This window comes from Leguminivora glycinivorella, chromosome 5, assembly GCF_023078275.1.
Source record: "Leguminivora glycinivorella isolate SPB_JAAS2020 chromosome 5, LegGlyc_1.1, whole genome shotgun sequence".
In the NCBI taxonomy this organism is placed as follows: domain Eukaryota; kingdom Metazoa; phylum Arthropoda; class Insecta; order Lepidoptera; family Tortricidae; genus Leguminivora; species Leguminivora glycinivorella.
Window position 1 is genome coordinate 10,437,665 of NC_062975.1, and position 22,393 is coordinate 10,460,057.

Below are 22,393 nucleotides of genomic sequence, written 5' to 3' on the forward strand. Positions count from 1 at the left end.
TCCTAAATTAAGGGGGGCTCTCGATGCCTCCCGATCTTTATCTACTCAAGGCCACCCAATGAACAACTGTGCCAAGTCTCAGTGCTTAATCATAAAATGCAGGGTTCCCATACAAGACATAGCAATAGCGTCCCCCCCCGCGCTGCCGCCAGCCCCCGGCCGGCTCCCCGCGCATCACACGCTATATCCATTAAAGGCTTCCTAACAATGCCTTAAAGTGGTGGGTGCGCGGAGAGCCGGCCGGGGGTTGGCATATTTTATGTAGGGTTTTAAAGATCTATGCACGACACTATAAATGACGAATAACACTATGGGAGTAGAAAAAGTTTATGAATCACTGAATGAGGTGTATACCCTGTTCATAAAAGTGAATAATTTCAGATAAAGTGGACCTTAGTGCCCATACATTTACACAGATAGAAACAGTGCAGTAAGGCGAGAGGGGCAAATATGAAAAACTGTAACAACAGACCCTTTAGCACAACTTGCCTTGTCGCGCACGAGTCCATACATACACCAAGCGCGACTTCAAGTATGGACTCGCGCGCGACAAGGCAAGTTGTGCTAGAGGGTCAGGTGACGAGTCAGAGAAATTTCCAGTTAGGGAATTGACGAATTAACGATTTTGTTGGCATTGACGAATTAGGGTAACTGACGAATAAACGAAAATGGCTAATTAGGGAAAACGGTCAGTAGGTAAGTGCCGTAGTGCACTAGTTCTGATTCTTCACTTAAAGTCCCGTGGGTAGTGAGTGTCACGCGACCTAATAGTACGCGAATGTACAGGTAGGTCGGATATATCGATTGTTTACTGGTGAAACCCGATAAATTGAGATAATTTGTCTTGTCCTTGAAATAACAACATTGTGGAAATTACACATAGTTCGAATTTCAAAAACCAGTTTGCTCAATTTATCGGGTTTCACCAGTAAACCCTCGATATATCTGACCTACCTGTACCTCTACCCATTGGTGTCATTACATTCAGGTACTTATCATTATTACGGACTACTATAAATTTTATATCGTTTAGCGCCATCTATCGTTGAGTAGCATAGGATCAGTCTTGTTTAGTTTACGTCTCTCATGTTTTAGCGGTAGTAAAGTAATTAATCTTGAACTATCAAAGCAGTTCAGCTACTCCTCAATAGATGGCAGTGTAGTATAAAAAATAATAACAGTCAAAATTTAATGTAACAGTAATTGAGGAAATACTATTGACCTAACCTAACCACTAAGCTATAATATACATGTCGCAGTAAGATAGATAAAGCCGTTATATAGTTATAACCCTAGGAATATAATTATACGTCGTAACATAGTTAAACGAAAGCGATTAATTGCTATCTTACTAGGAATATAACTATAATACGTTACTAGTTTAGTCATATAGTTATATGACTAGATTCAGTTTAGTGAAATGATTGTAGGCAGGAGTGCGGCGGTGCGGCGGAGGTATAGTTATAACCCTAGGGATATAATTATATGCCGTAACTAGCTAAACAAAAGCGATTACCATCTTACTAGGAATATAATTATAATACGGTATTTAAAATTGCAAACGGGACTTAATCGCGTATTACTATGTATTAAGTCTCGGTTGCAATGTCACTGACGTTAGAACAAAGTTTATTTTGTATCGAACATAGTACACAAGGTTTGGTTACTAAACAAACGAATCCAAGCTATATTATTTAAAACGTAACAGTTAGGGCATGCTCCCGGTATTTCCCGATTCTTGATTTCCCGGGAAATCCCGGTAATTTTATGGTGGCGAAAGAACCGAGACAAAAATTTAGGAACCGGTGCTCCCGGTTCTTTTCATAATATCGGATTTATTCATTTTTTAAATTGTATCTGCATTTGGATTTGTGCGATGGCAGTTTTAATTTAATCTAAGATAAACATGATATTTACTAACGCAAATAGTGCAATTTGCAGCACTACACTGCTACAATTATACTACTGAACTTAATCCTGTAATATAACTATATTACTTAACTAGAGACGTATTATAATTATATCCCTAGACTAAGTTTAATCCAGTGATATAATTATATAACTGAACTAGTAACGTATTATAATTATATTCCTAGTAAGATGGTAAGGAATCGCTTTCGTTTAGCTATGTTACGGCATATAATTATATCCCTAGGGTTATAACTATACCTCCGCCGCACCGCCGCACTCCTGCCTACAATCATTTCACTAAACTGAATCCAGTCATATAACTATATGACTAAACTAGTTTAGTATTATAGTTATATTCCTAGTAAGATAGCAATTAATCGCTTTCGTTTAACTATGTTACGACATATAATTATATCCCTAGGGTTATAACTATATAACGGCTTTATCTATCTTACTGCGACATACATATATAAAATGCTTGTGTTTCAGTTTGAGTTAGACCCAATTATAGTTAAAATCGTCTACATTTACTTTTTCATATAAACTTAATGCTCATTTTCCTTACCTCAAACTTCCTGCTTAATATTTTTTATAAACAATAAAAATACTATATTTATGTATAGTATAGGTGCATATATTTGATGGTGACTACAATTTTAACTATAAATGCTCAGATACCATATTGAGTGTTTTCTTAATGTCAAACCGTATACCACTGCCCAAATCAGAATTTTTGGTTTCTTTGAGACAATTGTAGCTATTTACAATTTTTTATTATTTTGATATTTATAACGCGTCGGTAAAGTTATAACGTTAAGGCTCTTGCTTGAGGAAAATTCGATTTGGTAGAATATTAATGTAAGTACCTATTTTTAAATAAAAAATATGAAATGAATTTGACTTGACTGAATTGAATTGAAATAGACCAACTTGTGTGGACCAAAAGTGGGGTAGATAAATAAATACGAATTTACTGATTTCATCAATTATTAGGATAAATGTGTAGACCTATAGATAATTAATGTCAATGAGAAAATCTATAATGTGTGTACCAAGGCAAATGACTAGTTTTTTATACGAAACATTGTTACCAGCGTAAGCATTGCCATTATTACCAACTGTTTCACACGCATTGGTTGAGAACAAAATTACGCAAACCATTGTATTTAAGAAAACTTTATTTACATTGAAATATTTTACATCTATCGTTATAACTTACTCTCTATTGTACGTACATAGGACATATATTCTCTTATTCGCGAATTGCGTAATAAATACCAATGTTAATTGGCAAGCATTTTACGGTTAACAATCAATGAAGAAGTTTTCCGACAAAAACTGTTTCCGTCACTCGTGTAAAAAATAGATTAAAAACAATTACTTTTTAATTTGTAAGAGCCTAACTGATTTAAACTCTTATTTATGGGTAACATTTTAATCATTGCAACAAAATTATTCGGGACGAAAAAATGTTTGTCGGTGTTTCCATAAAAATTATAAGAATTCTTCTCTTTGATTGGAGTACAGCGGGTTGACTCGTTGCCACTAGTTCCGATACAAATTCTTGTTACAAAAGGTCTGTGAGTACAGCGACTAACCCATGAGACAAGAGTAACTTCGAACATCCATATATCACAAATAATTTAGGGCAGGTAACTACAAAGCCTCTTCAGATAAACGCAATATCGATACAACTGGCACTGTTCAGTCTGAGTATTCTGCACTGCTCTTTACATACTTTATTAAGTTACTTAGGTGCATTTTTTAAATATTTAGCAGCCATATTCGTCATTGATTTTTAAAAGGTTTAATTAGATAGCTACTTACATTGCTATGTTGTACTTTTTTATACGCGATTAAACTTGTCATTGGTCGCGTAATGCACATTACGCGCATTAAATCCATTCCAGTTGTAGTGTAACTAATAAAATAAGTGGTGGATTATCATGGGGCAAACATTCACGTGGTCAGCTGTTTCAGCCTGACTTATCTACAGAATATTATTGTAACGGAAAAGGATTCACCTCAATTAATCTGGCTCAAGGCATTCTTTCAGACCAACGATGAACTCATAACATACATTTGTAATAACTATCATCTAAAGAGGCGACTAATTTAATGGCAATAGTTAAATTAAAGAAGATAAGTTTACGCTTTTGTTTTTGTTTTACCGAATTCTTCTATGTGATCATATTCTGAAAACCCAGGATCCGAGTCGTAATATGCGTAGTCGTAGCTCGTGTCTTCCTTGGGGTTGGCGGGGTTGGCGAAGTGTGGCGCCTTGGCTGCCGGCTGCGGCTGCGGCTGCGGCTGGTGCTGCGGCGCGGGCCGCGGCGGCGGCCGCGTGGCGGGCGTGGGCGGCGCGGGCGCGCGCGTCGTCGGCCGCGGCTCAGGAGTGCGCGGCGCCGTCGTCGACGACCTCACGGGCACGTTCTCGAAGTTTTCCGTGGTCGGAACGTGGACGGGCGCGGGCGGTTCGCTGGGCCTCACGGTGGTTGTATACGTTTGGAAGTAATCGAACACTCGCTGAGTACTCGTCTGTGGCCTGTATGTAGTCGTGTAAGCGGGTTCGAAGGTCGACGGCGGCGCGACGGTAGTCGAGGACGTGGGAGCGGGTCTGAAAGGTCTCGGCGCTGCCGTTTGGGATACGGGCTTTGATGGTTTCTGAGTTTTGCCCTTTTGTTTCTGCTGATCTTCGGGCAATCTATTTCCGCTGGCGGCGATGTTGAGCGAGTGAGCTCCAGACAGGAGTTCACGGTCACGTTCGCGTTCACGTTCGTATAGTTCGGGTCTGTACTGGCCGTCGTCTTCGCCAGCCGGGGGGCGGTACTGACCATCATCTTCGTCGCTTTCCGCAAAGTTCGATGGATGTGCGTTAAAGCCGACGTTGGTATTGTATGCTACCGTATTTAGATTATACGAGGGGTCTGTGCGAGTAGTTGTGTAAATCGTAGTAGTTGTCGCAGGAGTAGACGGGCTATTGAAGAAATTCTTGGCGTTCGACTGTTGGACAAAGTTGTTCTTTTCCGGCTCGTAGGAAACGCTATTGAAGTTTCTGTAGGCAGGAGTGGTACTAAAGCCGCGGCTCACAGCAGTGTTGTAATCTATCGTGGTGGGTGTGCCTCTACCATTGTTATTTTTGTTTACGTTGGTGCGCACAAAGTCTTGCTCTTGAGGAACATCTGTGGCCACACTGAAGCTGTTTCTCACTTTGAACGGTTTGTTGTCATTCTGCACGTTGATTCCCGGGGTGGATTGTGCGTTGTAATTGTACAACTCAACAAGCCCTTCCTTTTTCCTGAAATAGGGGTTTAGGGTTGTCGGTTGGGAGAAAGGAGCGGGAGAGGGATTGTTGGAGAAGTATCTGTTTTGCTTAGGGGTCACGCGGCTGACTTCGACGTACTCATCTTTATACTGAGGAGGGACGCTAGCCGGTGCCGTAGTAGGGTTCGGTCTGTTCTGCTGCGGGACCCGACGCTCGAAATTCGTAGGTGGTTGGTATTCCGGGAATTGTGGCTGTGGAGAGCTAGGCACAAATGTCGAGGGAGCCAGAGTGGACGCATGTATGGGGCGTTTGCGCACGAGTTTCCGCTTGGTGTCATATTGGTTGTTGCTGAATGGTTTTGGGGGAGGTGGCGATGGCGGATTCGTGTACTGGGTGGTAGGGGTGGTCCGGGGGCTGGTGGGTCTCCTGAAGGAGACGCGCTGGGGCGCGGGGGCGCGGGGAAGGGGGGCGCGGGCGGGGCGGGGTCGTCGCGGCCGCGGTCTCGCTGGCCGCTGAAGAAGTCGGAGGAGTGCGCGGCGCGCAGGTCGGACGCGGGCGCGTTCCCGTTGTTCTGCGCGAGGCGGCGGTCGCCGGTCTCGGCGCGCTGCAGCCCGAACTCCGCTTCTTCCTCGCGGGCACCAGGCGACGACAGTTTCTTTGTATCAAATCCTGTGAACACAGCATTTTTATTTGGTTTATATTTGTAAACACGGTTTTATTGTTGATTATTAAACCTGCAATCGCCTATTACTTCGTAGGTACTTATTAACTACTACATACCTAATACTTATACAATATACATACGTATAAAATACGTACTTAGGTACATGATGTGACATAATACGAATCTAAAATCATATAAATATTGTTTATTGTTTATATGCATTCTTGTCGGGTTCAATTATTATTATGTATACATCAAATTATCGCCTACGTAAAGTACGTAAGTACTCGTGTCGGTATTGTATTGAACTGTAAACATTTTAATAATTAGACACATGCCGTTGAATTAAGTAAACATTACAAATTTTTCATATAAGCCCACAATGCATGGCGTAGGTAGCAGCACACTTAGCCAACTAACGCAAGCATAATTTATTAAATACACAATGTTTAAGTTCAGACCGCAAGAAGCACATCGCAAGCGTATAAATGAAGCTTAGTTTTTTTGCAATCGTTACCAAATACAGCGTTAACGTTGACTTGCTTTAACCTTTCAAGCTCTTATGATGCAATGCAATCGGTCATCTCCACTTATGCCCTAATTTAGTACGACTGCTATCTCTAGGAAATCACATACGGCGTAACGTTTGTAACAAAAACAGTTTCGTATGAATAACGCATGATTTAAAAGTAATAAAATTGTACCTGCTGCGCTTGAGTGGGTCAGCGGTATAAATGTCAGTGCAATCAAATCAATTCCGCATTTACTTACTACCAAGTGCGTTATTCTGAGTATGTGGATACCAGCGAGCTCAGGTGTTTTGTAGAATCAGGTGAACCAAACAGATTTTACGAATCCCTAGGCCAAAGTTAAGTTGGTTGGCCGGGCAGTGGGCTACTCGTATATCTACGCTTGGCAGGCAATAGATACACGGCTCGTAGACTAATGTATGAGCTTTGTATTGCTTCATCTTCATTAATTACAGTCGGGTTTAGTATTTAGATCAATCGGAAGGTCGATTGCTTCTTGCTAATTAATTTTATTTTAATGAGGCTATCGGACCACACATTCGTATGTAAATTTTACTTAAAAGTACTTGCTTGATTGATATTATTGCTATAGCATCACTCGCAAATGTACTTAATATTAATGGATTATTATAACATTATCGTTATGTTTACCTTGAGATCAAATGTTATTGCAATATTAGATAAGATTCAATTGGGTTGTTGACATTGTTGATAATTTGAATGCAAGTTTTGCAGTTAAATGGTTGCTATTTTTGATATTTTTCATATACCTATATACATATCATTGTATGCTACCTGTCAAGTACATTTTATTTGCAATTTCTGAAAAATAAGTGTTTAGAAATATAATATATGATTGTTAATATTTTGTCAAAGTCATGAATGAAGGTAATACAAGTAAAAAAACTATCGCAGACATAAAGGCAATAATTATTGACTTTTTTCTTTTGTGAAAATTATGAATTTATAATTAATAATAATTTTGTAAATTAGTTATCAAATACTTTCAAGAAGGTATTTTTCATGAGTGTATCCATACTAATATTATAAATGGGAAAGTGTGTGTGTCTGTTTGTTTGTCGGTGTTTCACGGCAAAACGGAGCGACGAATTGACGTGATTTTTTAAGTGGAGATAGTTGAAGGTAATGATGTGCCTACGGAAACTTTCCTATGTTGCGAAATGTTCTCAAGTGAAATTTTCGTAAAATTTTCCGAAACATTCTCCAGATCTTGAAACAATGGAAATTTATGAGAATGAAATCCTATCTACGCACAGAAATATTAGAGTAAGTAGCGAGGACAGACATACTATACCACACCGGTTTTGATAACAACCGGTTTTTATAGGTTTGGCTGAGGCTTGATAAAATTCTTAAATTTCAATAAATTCTGCGGAAATTATTCCGAAATATTTCGCGGAATATTTCATTTCGAAAATCTTGCATTATTTTGTGGTAATAATATATCAAAAAACTGCAAAATAGTCCTACTATATTCAATTATACTACGAATAGAGGTTGATTTCATTAGGGAAAACTATATATAGTTAATTGTTAACAATAGTTATTTGTTTTACAAGGGGGCAAAGTACTTGTTTAACCGCACGTGCCAATATTTATACTCGAGAAAGCGAAAGATTCCAATATTGAACCGCGAGCGTAGCGAGTGGTTCAAAAAGTGGAATCTTGAGCGCTGCAAGGGTTTCAAGGCACGAAGGTTAAACAAACTTTGGCACCGAGTGAAACACAAAATTTTTCACCACACCAACACGACCAAAATACTGACTTTAAAACATCAAACTAAATCACGTCCATCAATCTATTCAATATTTATGATTCAAAATCATCATTTATTGGTAAATTCTACCATCAGTCAGCTTATGCTACCATCATCAGTTAACTTAAAATTTGTATGAAATTACTTTGCACTCATGTGGATAAAATGCAATTTTGCTATCTGTTTTCGAATAGCAAAGTAAGCCGTTACCAGTTGGTGTGGCGAAAAGATAATTAACTTGTCATATATTTGATAATGTATATAATGTGTCAAAGAGATCAACTAAAGCCATACAGAAGATTTCATTGGTAATATATTGGATCAGTTGTCTGAAGAAAAAAATTTACTCAAGCAAGACAGAAAACTGTTCTAAAACCTGTTCATTTTGCTGCATGCCTTCTGAACCCAAATGACAATGAACCGAAGAAGAATATATAAACGGCTGTCCTGTAACCATCGGAAGTTACAAATCCAGAGCGTCTCCAGATAGATCTCAATGAACGAATTGGAAATGCGATTTCTCTACCTTACTAGCTCGCCAGAGTCTTAAACCCAAATCCTTAACATAGTTTTTTTTCGTTTGTTTATTTTAAGAAGTAAAGAAGTGCCGTGCACAATGCTTTTGTTAATGTTTAAGTCTGTCGGTTTTTAGGGTTCCGTAGTCAACTACCCTTATAGTTTCGCCATGTCTGTCTGTCCGTCCGTCCGTCCGTCCGTCCGTCCGTCCGTCCGTCCGTCCGTAAGAAATTTATTGAAAATGTTTTCTAACGAAGGACATAAATCTTTAGATTGATTATAGCATGTATTTGCTAGTTGAAAATATAAATTTCCATGAAGCGTGTCTTTGTTATTCTCTGTTTTAAAATACTTTTTCGGGTTTCTAAATGTTCTCGAAAGTTTCGATGAGTGACATAGGCTACTTTTTGTCTCTTTCTAACGCGAGCGAAACTGCGGGCAAAAAGCTAGTATTTTATACGAGTATACAACTCGTGGGTATTGCAAGAATCATGGGGTAGGTATCTACTTAAATATGATTTCATACACTAAACATTTTCTTATTTTTGCCATCAAGCAAATTATCAACAAACCAACCGACCCAACCGACTTAAGTACATTAGCGAGTAGCCTTGTTAGTAGCGAAGCGCTCACCGGATCCGATCTTGTAGAGATCAAACTGACCGTCGTAGAGGTCTGCGGGGCAGGCCAGCGGGTCGTCGTCGCCCCAGTCCGTGCAGGTCTGCGCCTCCTGGTGGAACAGCGTGCCGGGGGGACAGAAGAACCTGAAGTCCCGGATGCCCCCGCCCGCTACGCGGACGCAGACGTGGAACGCTTTGCAGCCGGACTTGGCGTCCGCGTAGTACGCGCCTAGGATCCGGCCCCGGCAGTTGAACCTTTCTGCGCCCCCTGGATACAACAAAACAATTAGAACGTTATTTTCAATCTTCACTTTGTCTTATCTAGTGAATAGGCGAGTTTACACAAATACACAGTCGGCCGACGTTCGACTACATACATTGGTCGTTTGCCGCGCGAGGACATTGCATCGCGACTATGTTCGCTCTGTGTGGACCAGCCTAATGGCGAAGGTGGTCAGAGTCTCTAACGAGTGAAGCGTATATGAGATGGTCGGACGTTGTGAAGAGGTCGACTGCCGGCAGTCTGCGCTGGCCCAGTAGCCGAATGGCATATCTACGACGCGAAACGAAAACGAAACGCCGCGAAAGGCAGTGTGGCTTTGTCACGCCTGTGGTCACGCCAATACGCAAGAGCGATAGAGATATATATCTATGAGCGTTTCGTTTCTTGAGCGTTTTGTGAGCGGTTGTGCATTCGGCTACGTACGCTGAGCAGGATTACGACATTTTATGACCGCACAAAATGACAAGTTACGTGAAGTCCAGCAACGAGATACTGTGAATTTGTACCTACATGTATACACAATAGGTACATACCTACATAATAAATTACTATTTCGTTATAGGTTCCTGCCGGTGAGTTAGGCTGCCAGAGCTCAACGAGGGTGCGGTGTGCTGGTGATGGAAGGATTTAAGGAACTAATTTATTCCGTCTATTGTCCTTTGAGTCGTCGGCATCCCGAACCCTACAGAACTTGTGCACTCTTTTTTGCTGTGTACTTAACACAGCAAAAAGGAGTGTACAAGTTTCTAATGGGTTGGAAACGCGAATGTGACACTCCTTGAGTTGCAGGCGTCCATAGGTTACGGTGATCGCTTTCCATCAGGCGGACCGTATGCTTGTTTGCCAACGACGTAGTATAAAAAAGGTAAGTAAGTAAAAGTAGATAGGAAATTACGTGAATTTGCTCGATAGTAATTAAAATGTGTAGTAACGCTTCACTTGCACCGTAATACTTAGTAACCGATATTTACTTTCTTTTGAAACAATATGAAATAACAGTTATGAATATTGTATTAGGTTATTTACACCGAGTCAATAATTATGAAATATTAGTATAATACATACATACATACAATCACGCCACGCCTGCATCCCATAAAGGGATAGGCAAAGCACATGAAACTACTAAAGTCTCAGTGCCACTCTTGGAAATTAAGGGGTTGAAAGTAAACAAAAATTGTGACATTGCAGTGACAGGTTGCCTCTCGCCTACGCCACAATTTAACCCAAATCCCACAGTCGACTTCTACGACACCCACGGGATAACAGGGGATTAGTATAATACTTATTATAAATCCAGATTTTAATAAATAACAGCCGTGCCGTATATAATAAACACTTATGTAAATGAGCGCGTTAATATCGAATTTCACTTGATCAAAACTTTGTACCATATTACTTCGTAATAATATATCATTATGATTATGTTAATGCACTATATCACGTAAAGGTTTCTGTAATAAAGTGAAATGTGAGTGCATGTTGCGGTAGGCTCATTAAGGCACTGGTTCCACCGCGAGCTAGTAAGCTACGAGCTATCGGCTATAAAAACGAACAAAAGATAATCACTCCCGTGTAAATAAAAGAGACACGGCGATGTTTATAGTTACTCGTCCAGCGGTGAGCTATCAAAATCGCCGTGTCCCTTTTATTTGCACGGGGGTGCTTATCTTTTGTTTGTTTTTATAGCGGATAGCTCATAGCTTACTAGCTCGCGGTGGGACCAGTGCCTAAAGACAAGTTAACCGATGGGTCAGAGGGTTGTATATCAATTACTATTTATTTATAGCTGGATTAGTAAATGTTATGGTTACAGCCGTTACAGTTGAAGTTTAGATTTTTTTATGATGATAATAGTTTTAGGTTCGTTAAGTGACGTAAGACATTATCATAATGGTAAAGAATATCTTTTTGTTAACAGAGATTTCCAGAGATTTCTGGCCGTTATTTTCCGGTGTTTGGTATAAACATCAACATCTTTGTTGTGTGTTGCCAAGGGTCGTATATTACCGCAAATTAGTCGAACAAAGGCAGGCCAAAAACCGGCCAAGAGCGTGTTGGGCCACGCTCAGTGTAGGGTTCCGTTGTTTCCCGTATTTTTTCAATAACTGTTCAACCTATCAAGTTCAAAATAATTTTCCTAGAAAGTCTATATAAAGTTCTACTTTTGTGATTTTTTCATATTTTTTAAACTTATGGTTCAAAAGTTAGACGGGACACATTTTTTTAAACATTAGGAGCGGTTATTTCTGAAAATATGAACGTTTTCAAAAAAAATATTTTAGAACACCCGTATTCATTTTTAAATACCTATCTAACAATATATCACACGCAAATCACACGTTAGAGTTGAAATGAAAAAAAAAAATCACTCCCCACTTTACGTCTATACGTATGGGGGTACTCTAAAAAACAGTTTTTTCCATTTTTTATTTTTTACCACTTTGTCGGCGTGATTGATATACATATTGATACCAAATTTCAGCTTTCTAGTGTTAACGGACGGACGAACGGACAGACATGGCGAAACTATAAGGGTTCCTAGTTGACTACGGAACCCTAAAAAGAGATGGCGGGAAGCACGGGACGACCTCGACGTATTTTACAGTGACTGGCGAGAGCGGGCATCAAACCGCGGTGAATAGAGGAAGGAAAGAGAGACCTTTTCCCGGCAGTGGGACACGATATAGGCTATATAAAAAAAACTTTTTTTATCATATATGTATGCAGGAAACGAGTAGACGAGCCGCCTGAAGGGAAGCAGTCATCGCCGCCCATGGACATAAGCAACATCAGAGGTGCCTTGCCGACCTTTGAGAACCCTAACTACCTGCTTCTTGAAGAACCCCATGTTACAAGGGGAACACGTCAGAAGGTAGGTAGTTTTTATTACACATAGGTCATACGAGCGAGTTATCGGTAGTGCGTGGTCAGGTCACTGAGATTGAGATGGCAGACTGCGAGGTGCACCTACGCCCTTACATAACGGAGATAACAATTTTGAGATTCAGAGATAGAATTCCGGTTTCCATGGTTACGTTTAGAAACATGTGAAGCTGCATTTATTCGCCAGTTCGCCGCGGTTTCACACCAAACCCACAAGTGTGTTGCAACCTTATCTTGAACATCAGCATTAGACCTGACCTTTCTCAGACATTATAATTTTACAATGGGATTAGATAATAAGAGACATTTCCTGCCGAATGAGCTAATGACAAAAACGCATTGTAAATGAGACGGTCAATGGAAATGTCCTTTTTCATTAGGTAGATTAATGAGTTAAGCAATTAAGAGAATAACAAAATGTGTGAGGTAGGTAATTCTAACAGGTCTACAAACAATATAGGTAGCTCTAGGTATTGCTTGTGCTACAGCTTGAAAAAAGGTTTTTTGTTTATGCTGTTTACTGTAGTATCTAAAATCTAAAGATATTTAGATTGCCCCATAAAGTCTTTAATTTGGTAACAATCTTCCTATTGGTTTGTTTGTAACTGATAAGTAGTAAATATATAGTCGTCTTCATCGTTTTCGATCTTCTTCATAGTATGAACTTATCGAATCACATTTTAGTCTTTAAAAGGAAACACACTATTAAAATCTTTGGTTTCCTCGTGTTGCACCATTTTCTTACCACTGTTATTACGAGTATTCACAAAGAGAGAACACTTGGCAACCCAGTAGTAAAATCGCATACAGTACTGTACGAGTGTGCTCTGCTGTTGCATAATGTATCCAATTACCGCGGTCGCTGACATGTCACAGCGCATGCGCGGGGCAGGTGATGCTGAGTTATGCCATCCGCAGATACGCACCTACGACTCGACTTAGCTAAGTTAGCAGTGATTTTGACAGCGGGTTTAGGTACGTGTTATTTTAAATGTCTATTAAGACGCTACAGGAAGGGTCAATTCTCCATACAAACAAAAAGATAAAAAATGTTTATTGCACAAAAAGACACAAATGAGATGCATTCTTACATAGCTTACAATAGTTACAATTACCTACGTGCATAGCTTAGTTGGTTTACCGATACCTCAGGAGTCCCCGCACTAGGCTAGGCCTGTATCGCGGGAGACCAGATGCTTAAGTTGAATGTCATGCAATGACGTTGAAGGAAAGAAAGTTTTGATTTTTTTGATAGGTATTCTTATTTAAAGCCCATCAAAAATTTCCAAAAACAGCGTTATTGATTATGGCGTAAAAAAGGTGTGGTATTCAAAATTGGTGACCATTAGCAAAAAAACTAAACGGTTCTACACAGATTATTTTATTGTTATTCAGATTCTCAAATTTCGTTACGACTGATTAAGTTTTGAAAGAGAAACAGTCGAGAGCGGAACCCCGATTTTAAGGTTTTTTCGCAATATTTTTTAATTGAGTTGTTCTTAATTTACAATATCTTTTCGATAAATCTAGTTAATAACACTTACTAGTATGATATGGGAACTAAGCGAACGCCTGTGTAGGTAAAGTACGACACAATCGTTATCGTTAAAGGACTAGCGGATCGTTTGTACTTTATAGTACATGTTAGCTTTAGATATGAATCGGATATGTCAGTGTTACAAATTAAATACATACTTATTTTAAAAAACCTCACTTTTGAAACTAACTGATCCAATCCATATCTAGAGCTACAATTTTATGTTCAAATTTGTTAAGCATGGGTATTAAGCATACATTTACTTATATTTTTTATTACCTATTGATATGGTCACCTATATTAATAGCAATTAAAAAGCATTATTACCAAAATTTTAATGAAGGATGAGTAAACTTGAAAAACTAATTTCTCATTAATATTAGGTCTATTTTACGATTGCACTGCTAAGTTGTTCTGGTAAAATATTGAGATAGTAATAAAGTAATCATAAATTGGGTCATACCGATAACTCATACTTACTCTTAGTCCAAACCTAATGCATGTATACATTGTATATCGTATGTTGCATTAGCTAGAATAGATTAGTTTCGTCATGTTGCCTAGTGCCACAGCTAGTGCACCGATATTGATCCCACATAAATTATGATATGGATTAAGCTCATAATTTTATTGTCAAGTCTCGTCTAAATGTAAGATTACCTACGTAATCAACATCATCAATAGCAGATGAAATGATGCACCAAAATGTCTGCGCATGCATATCTGATTCGTGGAATAGTATTCCATATTTGCGATGAGTCGATCTAACTCCTACGTACAGTCATAGATTAAATATAAGAAGATCATACCCTCCCATACATTAAAATTCGACCGCCTAAGAACGCGCATACACTACACCACACATAGGTGGCGCCACAAAAAATGCCTTGTTATCATCGATTACTTGTAGATTGGCGTTAAGTGTCACTTTTGAGCCATAAATATATGTCAAAAGGTGACACTTACGCCATCTACGAGTATAATCAAAAGCTACAAGACATTTTTGTGGCACCATCTATGTGTGGTGTAGTGTAAGCGCGTTCTTAGGCGGTTGCATTTTAATGTATGGGGTGGTATGATCTTCTTATATTTAATCTATGGTACAGTTTAAGTTTTTCAGTACCTACATAATGTACATATGTTGTTTTTTCACCGGAAATCCGTAACTCGCGTCGATTTAAAACACCCCCATCACTTGTTTCGAATTTTATATTTTCCGAAATTGTATCGTAGTGTAGGTATGTACTAATTTAGTTAATAGTTATTTCTAAATGTTGAAGACAATAACATTGATAAGGTATAGCAGAATGATAGTTAGATACTGTTGACCTGTAGTCAAATCCGCTACTTCTGATGCTGACTGTACTAGTACATAATTACTTTATATTAAACATTTTTCACAAGGCGACAATCTAAAAATTCCTTCACACAAAACATTTAACGCATCGCTTAACTGACTCGCAAAAACATCTCGAAGTAGACCAACGTAATGAGCCGAGATTGCCACACGTAAACTACGTCTAACGTGCACAAATCCGGGTGAACGTGCACCCAGTCCGGTGGAGGTTATCCGCGGTTCCCATGCGTGGGGGGAGGGTGGGGGGTGATACCATCGCACGCGAGCCTTGCGCAAGAGAGCTGCAAGGTGCCGTAGCATCCTCGGCGAAAGGTCACTTGGCCCTCTAGCCAAACGTACAAACGCTCAGTATCGTGTCCCTTTCTTAGCGCCCTTCCGTATTAGCGCGCGATAGAGCCAATAGCGTATCGTTCGCCACGGAGTGTCAACCATAGTACGTTTGGCTAGACGCCTTGTACTGCATGCAAATACGATGGGTTCATTCGTAGTTTGCTCTTTGGGCCCTATGTTACATAATGAATAAAATCTAAGTATATGTTCATTATTTTTATAGTTATGATACTTGTTTGTAGCAGTATTTACATAGGTAGTTTGTTTTTATGGTTTGATGTTTTGTCATTAGATTGAATTATATTATAGGTAAGTACATTAGTTTAGCCCCATTTTGTGGATATATAATTTATTACTAACGAAGATGCACTTATCTTGAGTGGTCAATGTATATTAAAGGTAGGTATTTTACACATTACAGCTCAGATGTTTTATCGAATGACTATTATAAATTTCGTTGGTCGGTAGGTACCTACCTATCATCCTATATTGTATAACCATCTGACAAAGACATCAGAAGTTTGATTTACGTACATTATGGTACTTTACAACCATTTTATTTACCAAAGTAAAAGTAAACATCTATAAAAGTAATACTTAAATATATCCTTATTCGTTAACCAAAAAGCACTTTCATAGCACATTAACACCCATACCTAACACCTACCACAGAATATATAATAGTACAAGCACCTACACCGTATAAATGCTACTAATACGGCGTTTATAACTTTATACAAACAATGTGTATATATTAAGATAACAAAGGTAGAAACCGTAGGCGCAGCGTGGAAAGCCGTATTGTCTAGCGTGAAATGACAGTGTTGTAAGCACGATTTTCCGGTCCTCGTGATGACGGTTTGGGCAATATTTATGTGGTAAAATATGTATCAAACCGAAATTAGCAGGATAGCTACTTGCGACATTATTGACTATTGTCTGTTGCAAGTAGGTATCAATAAGATATTGAAGACAACAGAAACGCGTTTTTTATGAATGACCGATTTCACTCGTATGGTACCTAATATCTATATTAGCACAGACTAAGTACTTACACAGTTTAATACCTACATATATGAATGGAATTTATATCAGTAGTGGCTAGTGGTACAAAGTCCATGCTCATTCTGAATTGTCTCATTCTTAACCTATTTTAATGAACTATGCGTTATTAGGCATTATGCGTAACAGGGAACATCTATTAATTACTCAGTTACTCTAGGGGGGTTCTTGATATTAACGGTACACTCGCATCTGCAATGATGGCGTTTTGTAACAAAATAGTTAACTGGCAAAATCATTGCTTTAACTACTAAGCCGACGCCGTAGTAGGCTGCTTTAAAAGGTCAAATGTAACATAATGGTGAACTGCCACAATTCTAAATACTTATACCTACACTTACAGTCGCCATCAGATACACGATAAAATAAAAAGGACCATTCAAACTTTGCATAATTAGAGACTTTTGTGGGCACAATGAACTAGATTTACTATGGGACTAATGCTAAAAACGTAAATAAAAATTTCCTCTTTCATACATTTCAACTGTCGTGATACAGCTCATTTCTTTGGAACAACCAATTTTATAAGATGTAATGTTTTGAAAAGAAGTGGCCCGCCGAGTTTCTTGCCGGTCCCATAGTGGATTCCCCCCCTCCCAACTGAGGGGGGACTGAAATCTTCTCGAGGCTGAGGCGTAGGGTTAGAGCCGGCATAGCTTTATTTGACGTTCATATACGCATTGCAATATGCCTACTTGAAAAATAAATATCGTCACTACTTACTTTGAAAAAATCTCGTAATCTCGTACGCTGCTCCTCAAAGTTAAAACGCAGTAGGTCTATAATCTATATGCATTCCATACAGTCATACTTACTACAATTTTCTTTTAATTGACAGACAAAGAAGATACAAGTTTTTTTAAAAGTAGTGACGATATTTCATTTTCATTTTTCATTTTTTTTTCGTGATCAGCATTGGTCCCATAATAAAAGTTGTTCATTATAACTTCAAAAGTCACCATGCAAAGTTTGAACAGTCTTTTTATTTAACCCTGTATTATCGGACCGGTTTATGAGCAGCTATAAATATCTGAACATACCTCTATTTTTAAGGCGATAAAATAAAAGTAAAAATAAAAATTGGTTATTTCGGACTAAATATTTAAAAAAACCTATAAGGCGTGTTCGGATATTTATGCGCGCCCCGGCCGCTCATTTATATCTATTGGTGACTGTACCAAAAGTGGGAGGCATAAAAACTGCAAGATGCGCGACGCTCGTTGGTTTGCGATGAATAATATATGTAAATTACATAACGCATTGATGTGATGAGTCAGCGTACATTAGAACGTTTACTAATGACTCATGTCAGAAAAGTAACAAGTCTATAAAAAGTGTCATTCAAGAAAGCGCTTAATACGTAATATACCTAATAGCAATTTGAGATTGGAAGCTTTTTGAGCACAATCTTCCCATAGTGTCGTGACCCGATCGATAAACATCAAATCATTGCACTTACGAAACATATCAAAAGTTTATTGAACACTTTTAGCGTCTATTTAACTGTTATGTGCAAATAAGGACTTGATTGATTAGTTACAGTTCTTTAGCAATATTGTATCTTCAAATGTCGTGTTTGATATGCATGTAATTGCACACATAAATGTTCACTGTTACTACTACTAACAACCGCATAAAAATAATGTAAATGTTGGTTTGAGAAATGGTATTAATTTATCCGTTTTACTCTGTAAAATAAAATTAAAATAAATGTTTAAAGTCATTTGTTAATTGACCTGACATTTAAATTATATAAATTGATTAATCGAGTAACCTTGTGGATCCTATAATGTTAGTTTTTCCTTGTCACCTTTCTTTACGACACATCTCTACGGAAGTACGGATACCTCTTATGCAGTTTAATTCGGCTTCACTCTATATGTTTGACCAGATTCCCGTGCCTGATTTTATTGATTCGAAATTTGGCGTACTTGCGGAATTCCATTGGCAATGTCATAAAATTTATGGAGTACTTCTGATGTTGTAGTCGCTAGGTGACCAAAGGAATGAGAAAATCGTGAATGTATAATTTTAATCTACGTCGATGGCAAACAAGTGTGGCCCGCCTGATACGCGTCACAGGTGTTACAAGCGCCGCCGCCGGACCCTTATTTCCTTGAGCTCTAGCGACCTTACTTTTTTTACTTTTGACTGTTACATTTTAGATGTAGATCAAAGCCTTGAGATCGCTCCACTTTTCAGAGAGCGGAGCGTGGGAAAATCGCTTATGCAAATCCGGGGAATCGATTACCTCTCGCGACTCGCGAGGGGCGACCGCGCCGAATGGAAAGTGCATAGGTTGCGCAAGCGCGGAGATGCACACACGGGACGCTTTACGTAATTACCTATAAACATGCACTTTGCCACTAATAGGCGCGTTGCGAAAGGTAAAGATTTTAAGATATAAATGTTTTGTTTATTTTTTATTTTAAGAATTGAGGTAGGTCATTGATTAGTACCGTCAACCGGGGTGGATAGGGACGAATCATAAAATGTGATTTGTTTTGTAAACATTTTTTTTAAATATATATGATAACATTTTATTCAAAATAACAGTGGATTTAGTATGATATTTATTTATGTAAATAGTTATTATTATATATAAACTGACAGGTAAATCACATTTTAAGGTTTTTAACCTTTTCCCCTATTCACCCCAGTCATCCATCCCTATTTACTCTGTTTAACGGTATCTTTGTTAAACTTTATGTTTCTCAAAACATGGAAAGTGTTTATTTTCAATCGTTTTATACTAAAGTATCGTGCTGGTAAATATTATGCGTAGAATAAATACATATCCATGCGCCCGGACATCCTGCACCGTAAAAACACGAACACGCACGCGACCAAATCATGCACACAATTCCGCTATGGCACAGATCTAAAAACTTGATGCGCTGAAAAAGAAGTCACTGTGAATTCACTTGGGAGCGTCACTTCCGTTCACTTGTCACCTCCACTTACCGAGGATGGGGAGCAGTGTGAGCACGATCCACAGGGGAGACATGTCGGCGCGAGCGTCGCGAAGGGACTGGCGGCGGCGCTGCGCCGGCGCGCCGCGCCCGCCTTGTGGGGGGGCTGAAAGCTCGCCGCCCGCCCGCCGCGTTCATTCACGCGCCCCCACGATACGGAGGCAGATTCCGGTGGTAATTGATTGTTAACCATTGGCGGTGGATATGATACGACTATTACGTCAGATTAAATATTGCATCTGTTCGTTGGATTAGTATTGCCGATATCAAGGTAGTGAATACAAGAGTTTGTATCACCAATATCAAAAATGAATACGATCTTAGCGAATAGACGTTGCGCGTGTGTTTTTGATAAGCTCCTATTAAGTAACAAGATAGGTAGTTGGACTTTACATTAGGTACAAAGAATCATGTTGACTGGTTTTGAGTACATAGAAATCTATCAGATTTTTCAGCTGAGATACTTCTAATTAGTTGAAGAAAAGTCACTGATGGTAACTGGCATATCCATAACATGAAAAGACTAAGTAATTGAATAGGCCTCCCAATCGAACCGTAACGTTTCATGACCGTCAGTTACGTATGATTATGTATGTATTCGCTAATTATAACTATTATAAGAAACATGGCTATAAAAGTTAAGAATGAACACAATTTGTAATCATTCTTCTGGAAAAATCATTGCAATGAAATGCAAATAGGTGCAGTATAAAAATCTGATTTAAGAACTTAACACAGCAAAAGGGAGTGTACAAGCTTCTAATGGGTTGGCAACGCGCATGTGACACTCCTTGAGTTGCAGGCGTTCACAGGTTACGGTGACCGCTTTCCATCAGGCGGACCGTATGCTTGTTTGCCACCGACGTAGTATAAAAAAAATATTAAGCATCGTCGAAATCAACAAGATTTATTATAGAACTAAATAGGCATATCCAAATGTTTTTAATGTAGTAAGTTTAAAGTTTTCAGTTTTACATGCATAATGATTTCATTCTAATGAGGTCAATATCAATCTATGCTTACTTACGCTTAAATAGAGTGAGAGAGACCAGGAATCGCGACGCCTCAACAAAAATATTTAAAACTTAAGAAATATCTTCACAGAGACAGCAATAACCTTCACTATTAAATGTTCGATTAGTGATTGAAGAGAAACATTTTGTTCAATCGTGTAAACCACTGGCGTACCGTGGGACGCGCCTACACACATGCCGCACTACCTACCGTTTGGTGCATCATCAAATCAATACTGCAAATGAAAACATATTTTTGCCCGTTTCATTGTCATACTATAGTCTACCTTACGTAAAATATAATAAAGTATTATTTTGCTGTAAAACTAATGTGAATAATTGTCGTATTTCTTATGAAGTTATATCCAATAGGAAGCATTGTTTGCTTGACTCATTATCGAAAGATTATCAATTAAAGAGCTGAATATTAGTCAGAACAAAGAAGCAATCAATTTGAATTCTGCTTGCTTTTTATAATTTGCGGTATGGGTGTTTATCAATTATGAGTCCTGCTTAGGGTTTGTATCTCAGAAGGGAAAACGGAAATTATGTGTAAGATTACTAATGCTTCTGAGTGTCCGTCCGTCTGTCAAATCCAATTTTAATTTGGTTGATAGAATCTATTTATGAGTTTGTGTTCACGGAAACTAATAATTAACATTCAGGACGGCCATTATTGAGTCGGGTAAATGCATATCTCATAATGTACAGGCCGCTACATAATTGCTTACGTAATTTATAAATTAATTCCACTTTTGAAGTTGCGTGTAGGTACCTAAACAGGGTTAAATTTGGGTTAAGTATATCAAAGTTCTTAATATATTCGAAAAAACGTAAGCTGATAGGAATGTTTCTTATAATAGGTTATTTATAGGTAAGTTATGAAACTAAGAAGGCGTAAACATTTCCCAATATAAATTGACATGTTGAAGATTTAAATACGTATTGTTTTCTACAGATGTAATCGCATAATAACGGGTCCAGTAAGCAGTAAATCATCTTCATTAGCGGCAGTTAGTCCGGGCCGTGAGGTTCCCATGAGGGTTGCCCAACCCCACGGTTCCGTGTCGTACGGGGGTTATTCTTGCAACCTCTCGTTAGAATGCTATACATTTTTACGGAGCCTATTGCCGATTCCGGTTATCATCACTGATTTTCATTTATATCCACAAGGCCAAGCCTATTGCGAGTCATTTTATTATTTTCTCTGTACAGTTGTTGGCATTTATATTAACGGCTCCAGTAAGCATTGAATCTTCTTCATTAGTGGCAGTTAGTCCGTGAGGTTCCGATGAGGGTTGCCTTACCCCACGGTTCCGTGTATTTGGGGGGGATGTTATTCTAGTACGGACAGCCAAGAAAGTGGTTTACCACATTTCGACTCTATTTTTAAACACATAAGATCGAAAGGTGTTAAACCACTTTTTTGGCTCACTGTACCTTTAGCTGGAGTGCCATGACCGCTGGTTCGAACATTGAATTCTCAATCTTGATGCGTAACCTGTTTCGGGTATGGGTTATCATCATTGCTGAGTTGCATTCTTTTCCACCTGACCAAGCCTATTGTGGGTCATTGGGTTGTTTTCTCCGTACAGATGTAATCGGCATAATATTTAACAGGTCAAGTAGTAAATCATCTTCATTAGCGGCAGTTAGTCCGTGCCGTGAGG

The 22,393-nt window shown here is 38.8% G+C and overlaps 1 protein-coding gene across 1 annotated transcript; it reads right to left on the minus strand.

Moving 5' to 3' along the window:
- Window positions 1-5,154: 5,154 nt before the first annotated feature.
- On the minus strand, window positions 5,155-19,791 carry LOC125226567. The gene is made up of 3 exons (XM_048130567.1): window positions 19,703-19,791; window positions 9,297-9,551; window positions 5,155-5,845 (listed from the first exon to the last, which is right to left on the minus strand). The coding sequence occupies exons 1-3, from the start codon at window positions 19,743-19,745 to the stop codon at window positions 5,292-5,294; spliced, it is 852 nt and encodes a 283-aa protein (XP_047986524.1). The 5' UTR covers window positions 19,746-19,791; the 3' UTR covers window positions 5,155-5,291.
- Window positions 19,792-22,393: the final 2,602 nt, after the last annotated feature.

Coding starts and splice junctions, on each gene's coding strand:
- LOC125226567 (XM_048130567.1), bottom strand. CDS start 19,745: ATGTCTCCCCTGTGGATCGTGCTCACACTGCTCCCCATCCTCG. Junction 9,552..19,702: donor CACACTGCTCCCCATCCTCG/GTAAGTGGAGGT, acceptor TGTTGTATCCAG/GGGGCGCAGAAAGGTTCAAC. Junction 5,846..9,296: donor TCTCTACAAGATCGGATCCG/GTGAGCGCTTCG, acceptor CTGTGTTCACAG/GATTTGATACAAAGAAACTG.